General features: G+C 33.1%; 1 protein-coding gene across 3 annotated transcripts in view; it reads right to left on the minus strand.

The window, feature by feature from the left end:
- Nucleotides 1–19,113, minus strand: part of RADX (RPA1 related single stranded DNA binding protein, X-linked) — a 78,841-nt gene that overhangs the window by 42,474 nt on the left and 17,254 nt on the right. Inside the window, exons 4-11 of one of the 3 annotated variants that reach the window (XM_082716958.1) lie at nt 17,799–17,907; nt 17,513–17,604; nt 17,283–17,405; nt 14,249–14,353; nt 12,980–13,144; nt 11,558–11,718; nt 10,557–10,735; nt 3,336–3,376 (exon numbers count right to left, since the gene is read on the minus strand). In XM_082716958.1, coding sequence (XP_082573084.1) covers nt 3,336–3,376; nt 10,557–10,735; nt 11,558–11,718; nt 12,980–13,144; nt 14,249–14,353; nt 17,283–17,405; nt 17,513–17,604; nt 17,799–17,907 — 975 coding nt within the window. Of the gene's footprint in view, nt 1–3,335; nt 3,377–10,556; nt 10,736–11,557; nt 11,719–12,979; nt 13,145–14,248; nt 14,354–17,270; nt 17,406–17,512; nt 17,605–17,798; nt 17,908–19,113 lie in introns of all 3 variants that reach the window. The other 2 variants (XM_082716957.1, XM_082716956.1) reach the window with 2 other exon arrangements.

Genomic DNA, 19,113 nt, shown 5'->3' on the forward strand with positions numbered 1-19,113 from the left:
TGTCTTTTCTCTTTTCCCTTTGGCTTCTTTTAAGATTGTTTTTTTTTATCACTGGTTTTCATCAATATATCTGTGCTTGCCTATTAAATAACTTTTTGTCTTCTTGTTCTTTTACTTTAAGAGAGGAGTGTGCTATGATAGATCCTTTTAAATCTACTGGGTTGGGACGTCTGGGTGGCTCAGTCCCTTAAGCCTCTGCCTTTGGTTTGGGTCATGATCCCAGGGTCATGGGATGAAGTCTGCCTTCTCCCTCTCCCTCTGCCTGCTTCCCCTGCTTGTGTAAACACACACACACACACACACACACACACACACACTCTCTCTCTCTCTCTCTCTCTCTCTGAAAAGTAAATACAATCTTGAAATAAAAAAATAAATCTACTGGGCTATTTACATTTTGAGGTTATATTTTTAGATGTATACATTCACTTTTTTCATTCCATATTGTTTTCTTTATCTTTACTTACAGTTTCTGCTTCATATTTTATCTCCTATTAATACTGCTATACCACATTTCCTTAGGAGAAGTCAGGTATATATTTTGCCATTCCTTTGTTTTCAACCTTTGTATATAAATTTCCTTAAGTGTCTCTTATCATAGCATATAACCAGATTAATTTTTAAAACTGATACCTGAAAGTTTAACATGTTTACATTTATTGAAATTATTGTTGTATTTGGAATTATTTCAGTTATGTTGTTTTGTGTTTTTTTCTTAATCATGCTTTTTCTTTTCTTTTTCCTTCCTTTCCACCTTCCATTGTCCTGATTAAATTTTCACAATTCCATTATTCTGTGCTGCTGCTTTGAAAATTATACAGAAGGTATAATACCTACTCTTTTAGCATGTCCTTAAAATTTTAAGTGTCATGTTTGAATTTACAAAGCCTAGAGTTCATCAATCACTACTTTTCTCCATAAAGATATAGTAACTTAGGAATGCTTTAATTCTCATCTTCCTACCCATCTTATTTTAAATAGCATTTTACTTTACTTTATTTCAAATCCCATGAAATTATTTACCATTGTTATTAATTTTTACTGCCTGTTTTTTATTTATATTTACCAATATTTTACCAACTTCATTGCTCACCACTTCTTTCTGCATTTTAATACATCTTTTTGGTTTCATTTTACTTCTTTCAAAATTCTTTAGTAACTCACTTGAGACAACATGAATAATAAATTTCACTGTCTCTGAATATCTAAAATATGTTTATTTAATCCTCAAAATTCATTTAAACATAGAATTCTAGGTTGGAAAATATTTTCTTTCAACATTTTGCCAAGATATTATTCCATTATTTAAGGCATCTATTGTTGCTGACAAGAAATTTTCCAGTCTAATTATATTTCTTTTGTAGATAAATAGGCATTTTCTTTCTGGCAGTTTTTAAGATATTTACTATCTGTGATGCTGTGTAGGTTCACTATGATAGGTCTGCTTATAGATTTATTTAATTTTCATGCTTAGGATTCTCTGTGATCCTTCAACCTAATGATGCATATATACCCTTAATTTTGAAAATATACCTCTTCAAATATTGCTTCTTCTTCATTATCTCTAGTTTGTCCTCCTGGAACTTTCACTAGATATAAATTGAACCTTCTCACCTATCCACCATGTCTCCCAAATTCTTTTTTGCCTTTCCAATCTCTTTACCTATCTTTGGTGTGATTTCTTCTGTATCTATCTTCCAAATATACTAATTCTCTCTTCATTTGCACTTGCTTCCTCTTCAAAGCATGTATTTAATATATTAAATCGACATATTTGATTTAATAAATTATATATTAAATTACTATATTTAATTTAATAAATACACACAATTTATATATTATAAATACAAATATTTTAAATAATTTTATATTAAATATAAATTAAATTTATATATTTAATTTAATAAATATATATTAAATCAAATTTAAATTTAATGTATATTTAATATATATTTATATATTTAGCTCACAGTTTATATTCATTTCTTTAACTTTTTAAACATGTCTTTATTTTAAAGGCTCTTAGTATTTCTAGTTCTTAGGCTATAAATTTTCCCACATATTACATCGGATCACATTGCCTCAAACAAGTTCATTTTCTTGGGAAGTCTGTCATTTTTTTAACCATGAATTTATCTTCTGTAGCTATTTTCTATGGGGCACCCTAGGTTGTAAGATTCCTCCCTTTGAGGCAGTTTCATATTTACCTTTGTTAAGACTTTAAGGGTTTCACTGATTTCAGACCAGATGTTCCTGTTAACTCCTTAGCTCAGTGTCGTCACCATTACAGTTAATTGAACTGTGACCACACCTCCATGTTGCACAGGTCTGGGATTTCAATTTCTCTCAAGTGGGACTTTTTCCCAACCATTGCCCAGAGGATACAGCAAGCTCCTTGACACTTTTCCACACTGATGGGCCTACTCTCTCTGGTCCTTCATAACCTTCCAATTCTATATATCAATCCTACTTTGCACAAAGGACTTTCAGCCCACAATCATTTAGGTCTGTATCTAGTTCTGAAATGCCTGAGAGCAGTTTTAGTTTTAGTCCTACTCACAGCTAAATTTAAATTCTTTTGTTTTTAGCACTTTAGGATTTTTTATTATTGTTCTGAGGTTGGTCATATATTTGTGTTATAATGATTTTCCCCCTTATTTTCTATGCTTTAGTTTTTTTGGGGGGGATACAGACTTTAGATTCTTCTGTGGGTTCCTGATCTCCCAGACTGACAAGAGGTCAACCTCAAAATAAGAATAACTCAAAAAGCAAGAAAGACAAAGTGTTAAAAAGTCTAGTCCAAAGAGTTGAGCCTTATAAGATCAGATTTAAACCAATCACTCTCAGGAACTAAATTGTCCTGTGAAATTTCTTCAGAAATGAGCCCAACATTCAGACCAGTCAAACTAATAGCAAATAAAGAAACTACAACTATTTTTTAAGCTTTACCTATATACTTTTTTCAAATAAAATTTAAACTTCCTACTTTATTCTTCTGGTAATTAAAAATTAAAGATCTCTATATTTGAAGGGATGTATTATCAAATAAACAAATTGCTAAGTATAGGTTTTTTTATATTTACTTTCACTTTGGGGATGATAACAAATTGTTTTAAAGTTGGGACCAGTACTTTTGACAAGGACCTAAGCTAATATAAAAAAAAATAAAAACTATATATCTATTTAAAGTACTTATGCTAGAGAGAGGCAAGACACAAAAATGCAGAATAAAATCAAATAAAATCTCTATATAATAATGTTCCATAGTCATTTCATAAATAATAATCATCAAAGCAACATACGTTAGAAAATGCTTGGCATGTCTGGTTTATTACCTTTTGTCTGCGCAGAAGTTTCTGGCTGAGGCATAGGAACTCTACGAAAGATGGAAAAAAGATAACCAATAATTACAAAAAGACAACTGAATGAAAAAAACTAATTGGCCCCATTCAGAATATATTCAAATTCCGTACGTTTACAAAATTGATAGGTTTAGTTTCTTAAAGTAATGCACTAAAAACTTAATGAAAAGATATACAAGTTATGAATACACAAATATGCATATATAACCTAGTTCAAATACTGCAATAGATTTTTTAAAAAGATTTTATTTATTTACTTATTTATTTGAGAGAAAAAGAGAGAGAAAAGAGGGAGGGGCAGAGGGGGAGGGAGAGAAAGAGGGAAAGAATCCCAAATAGACTCCCTGCTCAGCACAAAGCCCCACACAGAGCTTGAGCTCAAAAGCTTGAGATCATGACATGAGCCAAAACCAAGAGGGGCTACTTAACTGACTAGCTACCCAGGCACCCCAAATACTACTGCTAATTTAAGTCTTCTTTTAATGGCCAGTTAGCTCAGTTGGTTAGAGTGTGGTGCTGGTAAGTCTTTTAATATGGCACATTCCACAAAAGGAAGTATTTAACTTTATTATATAGCAACTAAAGATGGATAGAGATATTTATATATATAAATGTCTATTGATGTATATATGAATATACATAATTTATAATTTATTTATATATATTTTAACTTATTTATATATATTTATACACTTATACATACATATGTATTGCACATGCATGTAAATATATATAAATATTCTAGAATATATATATTCCCAGAATATATATATTTCCAGAACATATATCATTCTGGGAAACTATTTGTCCTGTCTAGCCTCTTTTCAAAGTTTTCTATAAGTCTCATGGTGCTTTTTTTTTTTTAAAGATTTTATTCATTTGACAGAAAGAGAAACAACAAGCAGGCAGCCAGAGAGAGAGGGGGGAAGCAGGCTACCTGCTGAGCAGAGAGCCCGATGATGCGGGGCTAAATCTCAGGACCCTGAGGGCTAAATCTCAGGACCCTGAGATCACAACCCGAGCCGAAGGCAGAGGCTTAACCCACTGAGCCACCCAGGCACCCCTATAAGTCTCATGCTGCTTTAAACTCATATTTCTTCTTTGAAATTTAACTCAAGTATTATTTCTTTTTTTTTTTTTAAAGATTTTATTTTTTATTATTTATTTGACAGAGAGAGATCACAAGTAGGCAGAGAGGCAGGCAGAGAGAGAGAGGAGGAAGCAGGCTCCCTGCTGAGCAGAGAGCCCGATGTGGGGCTCGATCCCAGGACCCTGAGATCATGACCTGAGCCGAAGGCAGTGGCTTAACCCACTGAGCCACCCAGGCACCCTCAAGTATTATTTCTTAAAAGAAGACATCCTAGATCTCTAGTCAAAGCTCACTGCTCCTCCTATATGCTGTCACTGTCCTAGCACCATGAATAAGCCTCTATCATAGCATTCATCACTCCATGTTGAAATTACAGGTTCATGAGTCTGTCTCTTCCGACAGATTCTGTTATAAGCTCTGCTGTAAGGTCTATATAAGTATATACTTTATTTTATTTATTTTTGTATCTATATAATATTTACTTAATAACTGTTTATTGAACTGAAATAAATGGAGGAAAAGGAAATATTTTATTTTGAAACTGCAGAGAAGCCTACTTTTATAAGGAAAGATTTTCATCTTTTAGGCTATTAGCATATTTCTGTGATGATTTTTTTTCTATTGTATTTCCAAAGCTAAAAGCATAAAGTAAAACAGAATGACATATTATTGAATGCCACATTATATTGCTCATCTTATTTTATCAATGGATTTTTTCTTATAATAGTAGTATTCATTATTTTTCTAAAGAGTTACTAATGAACCAAAAAGAAGTAGCTTTCATGAAGGAAGAATGCATCCATTTATTTATCTTTAAACCCTAGAAAATAAAAACACATTTTATACTTGTAATTTGAACTTTTCAATTGCTGAAAACATGGTATTTCTAGAAATTAGAGAGCTGAAACATCAACTCTGAAAGAAATCTAACTTAAAAAATAGTTAAATTACATTTATTTTAAGAACCTTAAATAGCATGTATCTACTTTTTAGTACATGTGATTAGAAAGTGACTTTTTCCATCTGAAACAAATTAGAAGAAATAGTTTTCAAAACCCTAACAGCACCATTACGTTGTACAGAACTTCTAAAAAAATGACTTAGGAGATTTTTACTGGAATATGTAATAATTCATTTGTACAACTTAAACGTCTTAAAGGTGAGGAGCTAACTGACAGAAGTGGAGGTATATAACATCTACAGGTATCAACTGAGGAAAATGAAAAAAGAGATGAAAAGCAAACAGGTAAGTACAGAAAAATAACTGAGGAGGAAAGGGAAAAGAGAGCTAAAAGAAGAGAACATTGCATATGCTGGGTAGTGACAGAATATGATAAAAATTATAAAAATTATGACTCTAAGTTATATTCTAATCTTGCCCTTTTCATCAACTTATTGACCATAGGTAAATATCATACAGATTCTATAGAATGTTATTCCCTCATCTTTATATCAGGATTATAATTAACAGTATTGAGGTCTTAGAAAGTATATTTCATGTGGAGAAACTGAAAGTACTTAATATACATACACACATACAAATCCTATAGTTTATCTTTCCTGAATCTCATATTTCTCTTTTATAAAATTGAAATAATTATCCTGCTCCTTCCTCACAGGGATTTCGAGGATCAAATGATGTAAGATTATACATCATATATTGAAATTCTCTCTATAATTAAATGAAGGAATATTTTCAGTGCCTTCTACCTAAGAAAAACAGAAGATAATATATAAAAGGACCAGAATGTAGAGTTCTTTTAAGAAATTGATAATATAAGCAATTAGCAATAATTTACAATGATCAAAAATGCTTAAGTTTCTGTGATCATTAATCCAAATTAGCAAATGTTTTTCAGACAACAACCATTATTTAAAAACTTTTCCTATAGTTCCTTCTGCTTTTCTTAGGAGGAGACCTGAAAATGATTTTTTTGAAAATTATTTTTAAGAATTCATCTAACTATGGTATGATTAATTTTCTCTCTTTATAGAGTAAATATTACCAGGAGAATGAACTGAAGAAGTTTTAATGTCTGTTGATTATATTTGATTTCTCAGTGCTAACTTTTGAATGAATAGATGGACTTTGACTACATTTTACTATCTAACTAAGAGCACCATGGTTCACTAGCTATCATTTGTATTAAAAGGTTAATACAAGCTCTTAAATGGTCATATTTCTTATTATTATACCAACAGAAGCAGATCAACAGGTGATCTAGATGGACAAAAGAGATATATAATTTCCAAAGTAAATATCAAAAAAAAAGAATCAAATGGACTTTCTAGAGCTGAAAAAGATAACAGCTGACCTTAAGAACTATGGCACGATAAAGAACATATCTGGTCTTTGTCTCTGGCTCCTGGTTCAAAAACCCTTAGAATTTCCATAGTGACAAAAGTGTCTCTGTTATGTTAATGAGGAACTCATGGAGAGCCACGAGACAGCTGAAGATGAGAACTATTATCAGATACATCAAGCATATGATTCAAGGTTGAAACACTGAACTAGCCTAACCTCTATTATGTTGGTGGGAGGAGAGCAGCTGCAGATAAAATTCAATCGCATGGCCAATGGTTTAATCTATCGTGCCTAAGTAATTAACTATCCTCCAAAAATCTAGATATAAAGACTTGGTGGAGCTTCGGGGTTGGTGAACACGTTAATGTACCAGTAGAGGCACAATAAATTCTAGGGATCTAACATACATTACGATGACTACAGTCAACAATACTATAATATATACTTGAAATTTGCTGAGAGTAATTGTTACATGTTTTACTACAAAAAGTAATAGTTATGTGAGGTCATGGATGTATTGACTAATCTTATTGTGGTAATTATTTTGTAATACATACATGTGTCAAATCATCACAATATACACCTTAAATTTACACAGTAATATATGTCAATTATATCTCAATAAAGCTGTGAAAAAATAAATTGTCCTTAGACCACTAAAAATAGAAGAAAGAAATGAGACCTGGGTGGTTTCTACTGCTAATTATATTCAACAGTGTAGTAGAGGTCCTAACCAGTAAAATAAAGCAAGAAAAACAAATAAAAGGCAAAATGACTGGAAAGGAAGAAATAAACCACAAGTATTTGCAGATTACATGACTTATACAGAGAAAATTAAAAAAAAAAAACCCTACAAACTCAGAATAAGTGAATTTATCAAGGTTGCTGAATATAAGGCTCAGGAAACAACCAAAAAACATTTCCCTGACTGGACACAACCACCACTGAAGACTAGAGTTTTTACAAAATCTTGAAATCTAAAATGATGTATATGCTAACTGCTTTATTAGTGTCTTGGTTACCTTTCTGCTTCAGAAAGCCAAAACTGTTAATCATATATAATTCATAATGGATTTATATGAGTTTATATAGAAAAGATTCATGTTTAAATAACTGGCCAACAAATATAAGCTGTAGTATTTTAAATTAAAATAAAATGTATTTTTTGTAGTTCCTCATTTTAAACCTATTGTCAAGTAGTCCATGCCAAGCATGGTGGTAGAGGGCTTCTGTTATGGGTTATCTTATCTCCCCCAAAATTCCTGTTGAAGTCACAACCTCCCAGTACCTCAGAATGTAATCTTATTTGGATATAGTTTCACTGAAGAGATAAATTAGTTAAAATAAGGTTATACTGGAGTAGGGTGGGCCCCTAGTCTAATGTATCTGATGTCCTTATAAAAAGGGGGAGTTTGGACATAGACACAGATTGGGGGTAAGGTTTCTACAAGCCACAGAATGTCAAAGGTTGCTAGAAAATCACTAGATATTAGGGTAGAGACAAGGAGCAGATTCTTTCACACAGTGCTCAAAACAAACTAACACTTCTGACACTTTGATGACTTTGGACTTCAAGCTTACAGAACCATGAGACCCTAAGTTGCCATTGTTTAAGCCATACAGTTTGTAGTACTTCATCACAGCAGCCTAGAAAATGAACACAGATTTTGGTACCAGGAAGTGGAGTGTTACTGTAACAAGTAATTTAAAATGTGGAAATAGGGGCGCCTAGGTGGCTCAGTTGTTAAGCGTTTGCTTTCAGCTCAGGTTATGATCCCAGGGTTCTGGAACTGAGCCCCACATTGGGCTCCCTGCTCAGTGGGAAGCCTGCTTCTTCCTCTCCCACTCCCTCTGCTTCTGTTCCCTCTCTCGTTGTGTCTCTGTCAAATAAATAAATAAAATCTTAAAAAAATAAAATAAAATGTGGAAATGGCTTTGGAATTGAGTATAACATGGAAGCTGAAAGAGTTCTGAGAGAAAGCTTGTTCTCTTAGAGAATATATAGGTTGTTATGAACAGAATGTTGCTAGAAATAATAAAAGTAAGAGGTGCTTCTGGTTAAGTCTCAGACAGAAATGAGGAATGGGTTATTGGAATCTCGATGAAAGGTGATCCTTGTTATAAAGTGTAAGAGGTATTGGCGGAACTGTGTTCTGTTGGATGGCAGATGAAACTTGTATGCAGTGAACTTGCATATTTAGTTAAAGAGATTTCTAAGCAAAGTGTTGAAGGTGCAGCCTGGTTTCTCCTTATTGCTTATAGTAAAATACAGGAGGAGAAAGAGAAGTTGAAAAATTAAGAAAAAGGGAACCAAAGCTTCGACACTTGGAAAATTCTCAGCCAATCTATACTGCAGAAAATGAGAAACCTTGCTCTGGAAGGAACACCAATGGTGTTGTTGGACAACTATTTGCCCAAGAGATTAGGCTTGTGATTTGTGGATCCCATCAACCATCTCAGTAGGCATGCTGTTAGCTTGTACTGAAAGGGATATAGGTGGGATGAAATGAAGAAAGGCTGTTGGATTTCTGGGATTCTACAGTCAGGAAACTAGTTGATAAGAGATAAACATCTGTGATCATATGTTATCTTTCAAGAAAAGGGACAATGATTCCTCAGTTCCAGAGGGCATGGGTAGCACTTAGGGCCAAGAAAGTGGGGCTGCCATCCTGGTGGGCCCAGAAGATACAGTATCCTGCCAGAGAGGGTAATTTTGGAGACTTGAAATCAAATGGAATTTGTCCTGCTAGGTTTTGAACTTTTTTGTGACCCATGACCCATTTTCTGACCGATTTCTCCCTTTTGAAATAGGAAGGCTTATCCTCTGCCCATCTTATCATTGTGTTTTGGACAGATGTCTAGTTTCACAGGTTCATGGATGTAAAGAATTTTGTCCCAGGATGAATCACCCTGCATTTCAACCATATATAGATTTAGATGATGTTCAGTTGAGACTTTGGGCTTAAGAGTTAATGTTAGGGGTGCCTGGGTGGCTTAATCGTTAAGTATCTGCCTTCGGCTCAGGTCATGATCCCAAGGTCCTGCTCCCTACTCAGCGGGGAGCCTTCTTCTCCCTCTCCTACACTCCCAGCTTGTGTTCCCTCTCTCACTTGTCTCTGTCAAATAAATAAAAATCTAAAAAGAGAGTTGATGTTAGTATGGGTTAAGATTTCTGGGATGTTTGGATGGGATGTTTTGCATGTGAGAAGGACATGAAATTTTAGGGGCCAGATGGAGGACTGTTATGGGCTAACCCATGTCCCTATTAAATATCAATATGACTATCAATATATTACCAATTACATTTTCAATAATCCTCAGAATGAAACCTTATTTGCATTATATGTTAATAAAAATTTAGAAAAAAAAAGAATGAGACCTTATTTGGAAATAGGGTCACTAAGTTATAATTGATTAAGATGAGGTCTTACTGGAGTAGAACAGTACTCCAGAATAAGTCCCTAAACTAATATGTCTTGTGTCCTTATAAGAAAGGAAAATTTGAACACAGGTATGTATACAGGGAAAATGCCATGTGAAGATGAAGGCAGAGACTGAAGTGATGCTTCTAGAAGACAAGAAATGCCAAAGATTGCCATAAACCACCAGAAGCTAGGGGAGAGGCAAGGAAGAGATTCTTCCTCACAGTGCTCAGAAGGAACTCACTCTGCCAATGCTTTGATCTTGGGACTTGAGCAGCCCTACAAAACTAGTACCACTTCTAGTGGAATTGGTCATTTTACATGGTAGAAACAAAAAAATTTAATATGCTATGTGTATATTAACACAAGTGACTTACAGTTTGGCATATGGCCCTTGCAGAATTCTTTTCTTCTTGGTAGGGCTCAAACTTGTATGTCCAGTTTGAAAACACTGAGAGCTCATAGGATCATCATCTTGACGCCGTTTGTTACTATCTCTTTCCTGACTTTGATTTTCTCTTCTAGCCGCTTGGGATGTTGAAGGTTGGTTGGCATTCTAAAACCAAAAATTTAGAGAAAACATTTTAAACTAATTCACAAAAATTAATTTTCTTAAAAGACTATAATTTTAGTTTATTCATTTTTCATAATCTTAAGAGTTATCACAATATTTTTGCAATCATAAAAGTACTTTTAAAAAGCTGATTGATAGATAGGATTATATTTATCCTAATGCATCTGGTATTAAAATTTTTTAAAGGAAGGTAAACAAAAGCTCTTATACTAATATAACCGAAAAGTTGGACTAGATGCTCATTTCTATGTGAACAGAAATCCTAGAAATAATTTTTAAAAAGATAAATTAACAGAAAAAATTAACTCATTTGTCTTAATTGTGCCTAGGTTCAGTAGTGGTCTTTTCTGCTAGAGCCTTTATCCTACAAGTGTCATTGCTATGTCTTAAAAAATCTGGGTGAGACTGCCATGCCAGATACAAAGATTAAAAATTTCCTATGAAAGCGTTCCTATAGTTCTGGCCTGGACAAAAAGGAATGGAATTAATATAATCATATATACCACCTGGGAATTTAAGTAAAGAGAATCATAATAGGCTCAAATTATGCAGAAAGCAAAAATAAGATTCCAAGTGTTGAAGGCCCTGGGAAATATCAGAGGCTGGAACCTTCAGCCCAGCCTACTTCAAAATAAATAACAGGAAAAGGAAACAAATGAAAAACATAAATGATTTTTTTTTCCTCTGAGGTTTACATCATTAAGCATCAATACATGTAAGTTCTGAATAAAATGTACAAGGTACCAATTGTAATTATGATCACAGTGCATTCAGAGATATACTATTAATTCTCTGGCACCATACCCGAAGTGTTTCTGATGCTGAGGCACTTTCAGTTGCACTGGTATGGGGGATATATCTTATAACAGTAATTATCCCCTGAATTGCAATGCGCTTTTGTTCCCTATACTGCAAGTCTTCAATCTCCTTCCTCACTTCACTTATAGCTGTCAAGAGCGACTCAACTGCAAAAGAATAATTCCAAGGAAATTGTAAGTTTTAAAGAACTGAAATGATAAAAATAAGAATTAGATTTGCAATGTCATTTCACAACATGAAATCATAAACTTGCTACATAACTTACATTTGTGAAACTTAAGTTGATGCTTGGCATCATCTTCTTATGCCATTTTTGTAAAATAGGCAAAATATAATTATCAGTTAAATTCGGATACAGTCCTCTAGTCTGGAATCTTAATTTGAATTTAAAATTTTGCATATTGAATGTGTAGTTGACCATTGAACAACAGGGGGTTAGGAGCACCAAGCCCCTTGCAGTAAAACTTTTGACTCCCCAAAAACTTTACTAACAGCCTACTGTTGACCAGAAACCTATCGACGACAAAAACAGTTGATGAACACATATTTTGTATATATATTATATACTGTATTCCTACAATAAAGTAATCTAGAGAAAAGAAAACATTAAGAAAATCCTAAGGGAAAAAAACATTTATAGTACTGTATGTATATTTATTGAAACAAATCACATATAAGTGGATCTGTGCATTTCAAACCTGTGTTGTTCAAGGGTCAACTGTTATTGACACATATTTCAAAGTATAAAGTGTTGCTTAGCCACTGAACAGAAACATACATTTTAATATATATGACCATATCCTGCATATTGCTGCCATTATTTAGATGATAGGTCAGTTTTCAAAAATTTCTCTTTTTTTCCCCAAACAATGCAATTATCCCATTGCTTTTAAAAAGTAATATACTTCCATTATACTTTTCAACCATCATATCTTAATTCTACTTAAATAAATTAATGTTAGTCCTCTCATCAGTATTTTTTCTGTATTTTATTTACTTTGGTGTCATTTTTATTTAAAGGTAGTGCTCAATTGTGTAATATCCAATATATGTCATTTCACAAGAGTAGCATAATACAGTGTCAGTATCTTGATATCAAATTATCTAGTGTCTCTTCGATAGCTTTAGTCTCTGTATGTAATGTCATAGGAGTTTGGGACTATTAAATGCAAATTTTATCTCAATAATATTAAATCAAGATATGATGTCCAGTTAGTCATCATCTATGTTCTCCCTTTTTCTAGTCTAATAAAATCCAAATATTAACCTTTAGGAGGTATGACATACATTTTTAGATCATGAAAAAGATAAAATTTTTATGAGTGTTGTTATATATATTAGCTTATGATATGTATCACACATATGGCACATAAACATATCCTATATGACTAGTAATTACATTAGTACCTTTGACAGAACTACTGTACTTCGAAAAGGTCTCTGGCACTGGTGGATAGGGGTAATAGCCACCAATAACAGTATTCTTCATTTCCTCATTATCGGTCCTTGTTTTAATCCAATGAATAAAGTTTTTTACCTTGGTGTCATTGATATATGGCTGGCTTCTATGACCTTTTTGCAAGAGGGGTAAAACCAAAAAAAAAAAAGAGAAAGAGAGGAAAAAAAAACTCACCGTAATAACTGTATGGACTATTTTTTTTTTATAAAAACAGTTTAATATCAAAATATTCTCTTATGTCACCAAGAAAAGAAGTTCATTTATGCAATGTGTAGCAGATCACAATATGCATACAAAAATGATCAAAGTCAGTAAATCAATCCTATGTTGAGAAGGAAATCAGACATATTACAATTTAAGAGGAAAAAACCATAGCTGCCTACAGGATACTGTGAAGTTATAATGAAAAGAAAACTAATAATCTGGATTTTTCTAACTATCAAAATGCCTGGCATCTTCTTAAAAAAATGGATTTTTAAATCATGTATTAATCTAAAGGTATGGCATCATGTTTGAACTGAATTGCCTATAATACAGCTCAGCATTTAAATTCACATTCTTAAAACATAATTAAAAGTGCCATTTATATCTGATATTGTTAGTGTTTATAAAATGAGGTATTGACAAAGATGTGTATTAGTCCTTCTTAGGACTCTTCTATCGACAAATTTCTTAATTATCAACACAGTAGTATTTTTGTAAACATATCACTCCACACTATATCTTCATCTGGAAAATTTCATCTTTATTGCTTTGATCCTGTTACCAGAAAGAATATAGAAAATAATGTGCTTGTAGACAACTAATAAGACTCTTCTTGCTATATAAGTAAAATCTGAGATCAGGGACCAAAATATGAACATTTTTAGTTAGTATTTAAAAATACTGTTTATGGTATCCATATTGTTAGATAGGGCCTAAGTCTTCAATCTATCAAAGCAATTTATGATTATCTACTTTATATCAAGCAGGAATTAAAGTTAACCAAAGGACATAAATGCAATTCTCCAATGACTCACAGAATCATTGCTTCAGTCATAAATAATCTAGAAGCAATACATTTCATAGGCTAAATATTCTTTGCTAAATATTCTTTCAGCAATAAAGGAGGTTAAAACAAAGCTATCTTGTGGTTGAATGTTGTAATGGAAAAGTTAATTTAGTGAATGGAAAATATATTACATCTCCAATAAAGTATAAACCAAGAAATTGCTCACCAGTAATAAACACTCGACTCTCATTTGTAGTGGTTAGGTAAAGCAGTTTAGGTACCTGAGTGTCATTCCTGACAACTTTCAACTGCGTACACACGAAATAGGTCACTGTAGAAAATGAAAACAGTTATGAAGAAATTTCTGCCTTCCAAAGAGGACTTACCAAGATCAGTATCTAACACAGTGCTTCTTGAACTTTAATGAACATAGGAATCACCTGGGACAATTGTTAAAATTCAAATTCAAATTCAAATGCAGTAACCTGAGATTCTCCACTTCTTATAAGCTCTAGGTGATACTAGTGTAGCCAGTCCTTTGACAACACTCAGAGCAACAAGGATCTAACACTTACCTTTTCCTTCAGATAAAGGATCTAACACTTACTTTTCCTTTAGAAAGTACAATGGCTGCACCTAACTGAAGCTATTACTTGCTGCACAGTTGAAGACTGCAAGTCTCCCTAATCAGGCATACAACTGAGTGTCAACAGTTATTTCCTACAGAGAAAAAAACTCTTAGTTTCTCCAGGATGCTTTTACTGATTAACCTGATCTAACACTGATCCCTGAATTACTCTGACTCCTTCCATCAGATAGGGGTATACACTATTAACCTGAATTTGCTTATGCCACTGTTTTACAGGTGTTTATCTTAATTAGACTTTAAGTCTCCAACACAGGGCTTATACAACCCATTCTTTTCTAGTCACCTTGCTGAATTGTTTTCAACTGTCTATCAATTAATTAGTTAGGTAAAGTTTCATTAAACCAACATTTTTTTTTAAGATTTTAATTCATCACATGCCAAAACAGTTGTTGTCTTATGAACTAGGAAATGAAGAAATGTAAATTCTTGTAATCTTACAATAATGGTAAGTTCTCATTTGAGATAAATACTTCCTGAGAGTATGACAATAACAATAAATTCATTTACTATATCTAAATTTTCCTAATTCTTTATCTTATAGCAACAAAAATAAAGGAAATCTGTTGAAATGACTAAGAATAATTCTCAATTTACATTATTCTTCCTTTATGTAAAAATGGTACAAAATGTCACTATTCATGGTTAAAGATGTTGATATAGGAATATTAAAGAAACTTCTAACTCTCATTTCATGACTGTTAAAAATCAGACATTCTGACCTGACACCTTCTAGCTGTTTGACATCCAAGAAATTACTTAACTCTCTGGACTTTAGTTTCCTCACCTGTAAATCTATAAAAACATCAACTTTTAAAATTAACTGGGAGGACAAAATGAGATAACATGTATGAGCATCTGGTACATAGCAAACACTCAATGTTCATTCTCCTTAGTTTTTCACTCTCCTTAATCAAAAGTAAAAAAGATTCTCTACTACCAAGGGATTCTGGTATTATTCTAGAAGACACTTGGTCATGTTCCCCTTCATGGGCCTGAAGCCCCCTTAATACTCACCATTCATTTGATATATTTTTTCACCTTGATCAAAATAACAAACATAACTCGTGACTGTTGTCAACTACTGTACCAGAGTAAATCTCACCAAGGTCCGTATGAGGCTTTCTCAGTAAGATGTATTTCACGTTATCCGAAAAAATAGAACATGTATACTTGGTAACATTACTGTGAAGAAATCATGATCTAAAACGTGTTAGCTTGTTGTTTCAAGTGGTTACAAAGAGAGAGGGTCCTAGCGATAAAACCCACCTAAAATGAGGTAATGGAATTGTCACCAGAAGTCATTACTATCAATCATTTATGCCCTGAGAGAAGTTACATGAGAAATCATAGCCCCCTCAGCTTGGAATCCCATGCCTCAGTTTAGGCTAAAACTCTTTCTGCCCTCTCCTTCAATAGTTGAGGTGAGGTTTAGTTTCATCCAGATATATTTTAAAATTTTAATCTCACAAGCAGATGGTAGAATCTAATAAGGTAATATCTGAATGGTGTGGAATGCTGTTTTGCATAACCAATAAAGGGGTCGCAGAACAGCTCTCTATATGGTCTCTAGGTATCCTGATGCTCTACAATTTTTACCTTGTTGTTGATTTTAAAAATTACATATGGTCAAGATTGGAAGTTTTCCCAATGTTGGCAAAAATTAAACTATCAGTATTTTATTAATGTAATCATTTGAAAAATAGTAAAATAACACACTATAGATATAATAGCTTTATGCTACAAGGTGATACAAGAAAAAAACCCACTGAGGGGTGCCTGGGTGGCTCAGAGGGTTAAGCCTCTGCCTTCGGCTCAGGTCATGGCCCCAGGGTCCTGGGATTGAGCCCTACATCAGGCTCTCTGCTCAGAGGGAAGCCTGCTTCCCCCTCCCCCGCCTCTCTGCCTTCTTGTGATCTGTCAAATAAATAAGTAAAATCTTTAAAAAAAACCCACTGAAGTTGTTAGAAAGTATTAAATATACTTTTTTTCTTATAAGGGATCTGAAGCTTACCTAAAATGTTTTCAAATGAATAAAATTAGTGGGAAAAATACCTCTGTATCTAAATAAATGCAAAGGAGAAAGGTCAACACCAAAGTAACTAAAATATTGACCAGCTGGTATAACATTGCCAAGTACTATTAACTTAATACTCAAATGAAATCATACTTACCACTGTCATTATTTAATTACACAGTCTGTCAATCCCCTACCAATTAATTCTATATTAGTGAAGTCTTCATTGTCTTTTTTGGGGTCTACTTAGTCAATTTTGAAATGGATACAAAGGGAAATGAATGCCTATGTTTTAGCTTCACAGAATGTTAAGCTTTTACACCTGAAATGCTAATGATGAGAATTGATAAGAGCATCTATTTTCTGAAAAATTGGTTTTGATCCCAAATTAATTCTGAATAGAAAATCAGAAGGTGGTTAATATCAGTAATACCAAATATAATATCAATACAAAAAAAATTTAAACGTGCTATCACATTGCTTGAATTTGCTAACTCATTATCATGCCACTCCATAAGTCAATATACACTCTAACACTTTAAGTTCATGCCCCCCCTTCCAAAAATAAAAATAAGATGCAAATACTGGATTGACTACTTGGGTAAATATTTTCAAAGATTTCTGGCTGAGATGTAGAAAACAGCTCCACTATAAATGGCTGTTCTGAAGTCCCATCAGCGATGTGAATCCAGCGATATGACCAAAAATCTTCACGGTTTTCTATATGGATAGGATATTAGAATAAATAAAGGTAAATAATTATTCATGTATAAGCACAAAACTATTCACTGAAATACGTTTTACAACTTTCAATTTTAAAAGCTTACCTTTCTTTTTTGACCGCTGGACCCTTCCTACAAAAACTAAAATGCCAATAACATCACAGATATGATTTTTTGGCATATCATCCAGTTCTGACCTAAAAAAAGCAAAATGGATAAATACTGTATTTTTAAACAGTGAAAAAGCATTCTGAAATTATGATTGTGAAAACATAGATCTATATAATTGATACAGCATAATTTGGGGTAGATTTTTGAGCAGTAATAATACACTGTTTCAGTGGCTAATGTTAAAAATTAATATTTAAGGTATTTTACATGAATATTCTACCTTGTGATAAACCGGTGATTTAATTTTGGCAATCTCCATTCAGGTTTCACTTGCTTTTCAGGAATGATAATTATGTTAGTTGGAGGATCTCGCAGGTTCAGGCAGATTTCTGAAAAACAAATATGTTACTTTAATATGACATTTAATATAGATAAAAGAATATACATGCGTATAAATTACACAGCAAAATATTAGCCTGAACTTTTTTGGGCCTACCACTAATTTTAAGAACTAGACCATTATCAATAGCTTCCTTTTACTCGTTCCTATATTATCATATCTACTTATCTCTCAACCAAAGGTTAGCAATTTCTTAGATTTTGTGTTTTATCATTTTTTTAATTAAAAAAGGTTTAAAAAATCATTTATATTTGTTTGGCTTAGTTTTTAAATTTTATATGAATGACCTCACAGCATATTCAGTGTTCTAGGTCTACCCTTTTCACTCAACATTACAGTCTTAAAATTCACCCATGTAGCCGCATGTAGTGTTTTTTTTTCTTACTCCCACTGCTGAATAATATTCCAGAGTGCTGATATATTACAATTTTTTTTTACCTATTATTGTGTTGATGGACATCTGGATTATTTCCTGCTTTTGCTATTACAAACAGGGTCACTATCAATTTTTAGTACATGTCTCCCTGTGTACCCAGGCAAAACTTTTCTGGGGTATTATACCCAGAAGGGAAACCCTGGATTGTAGCATGTGCAAAAGTTCCACTCTATAGGCTAATTCCAAACTATTTTCAAGTAATTAACCTACTTACAGTTTTACCAGCAATGTGTGGGAATTCCCATTGATCAGCATCTTCTCCAAATTTTGCTACTACCAAATTTATTTTTTGTCAATTTAGTGACACAAAATGAGTTTGTTGTGGTCTTCATTTGCACTTCTTTTATCACTAATTATGTTGAATGACATTTCATCTATTTATGATTCAACCATGCATCCTCTTTTTAATTTTTTTATTTTTAAAGATTTATTTTTATTTATTTGAGAGAGAGAGAGAGAGAGAGAGAGAGAGACAGGCAGCGGGGAAGGGGGCAAAGAGAGAAGGAGAGAGAGTAATTTTACTCTGCACTGAGCATGGAGCTGGAAGCAGGACTTGATCTCATGACCCTGAGATCAGGACCTGAGCCAAAATCAAGAGCTGGACACTTAACCAACTGCACCACCTACAAGTCCTTCATGCACTCACTTTTGTGAAATACCTGCTGTGTCATTTGCCCACTTTTCTATTGAATTTTTAAATTTAATTTTTGAAAAGATTGTATTTATTTTGTTTTAGAGAGGGAGAACACAAACAGGAGG

This window comes from Mustela nivalis (assembly GCF_964662115.1).
Source record: "Mustela nivalis genome assembly, chromosome: X".
NCBI classification, from domain to species: Eukaryota; Metazoa; Chordata; class Mammalia; order Carnivora; family Mustelidae; genus Mustela; species Mustela nivalis.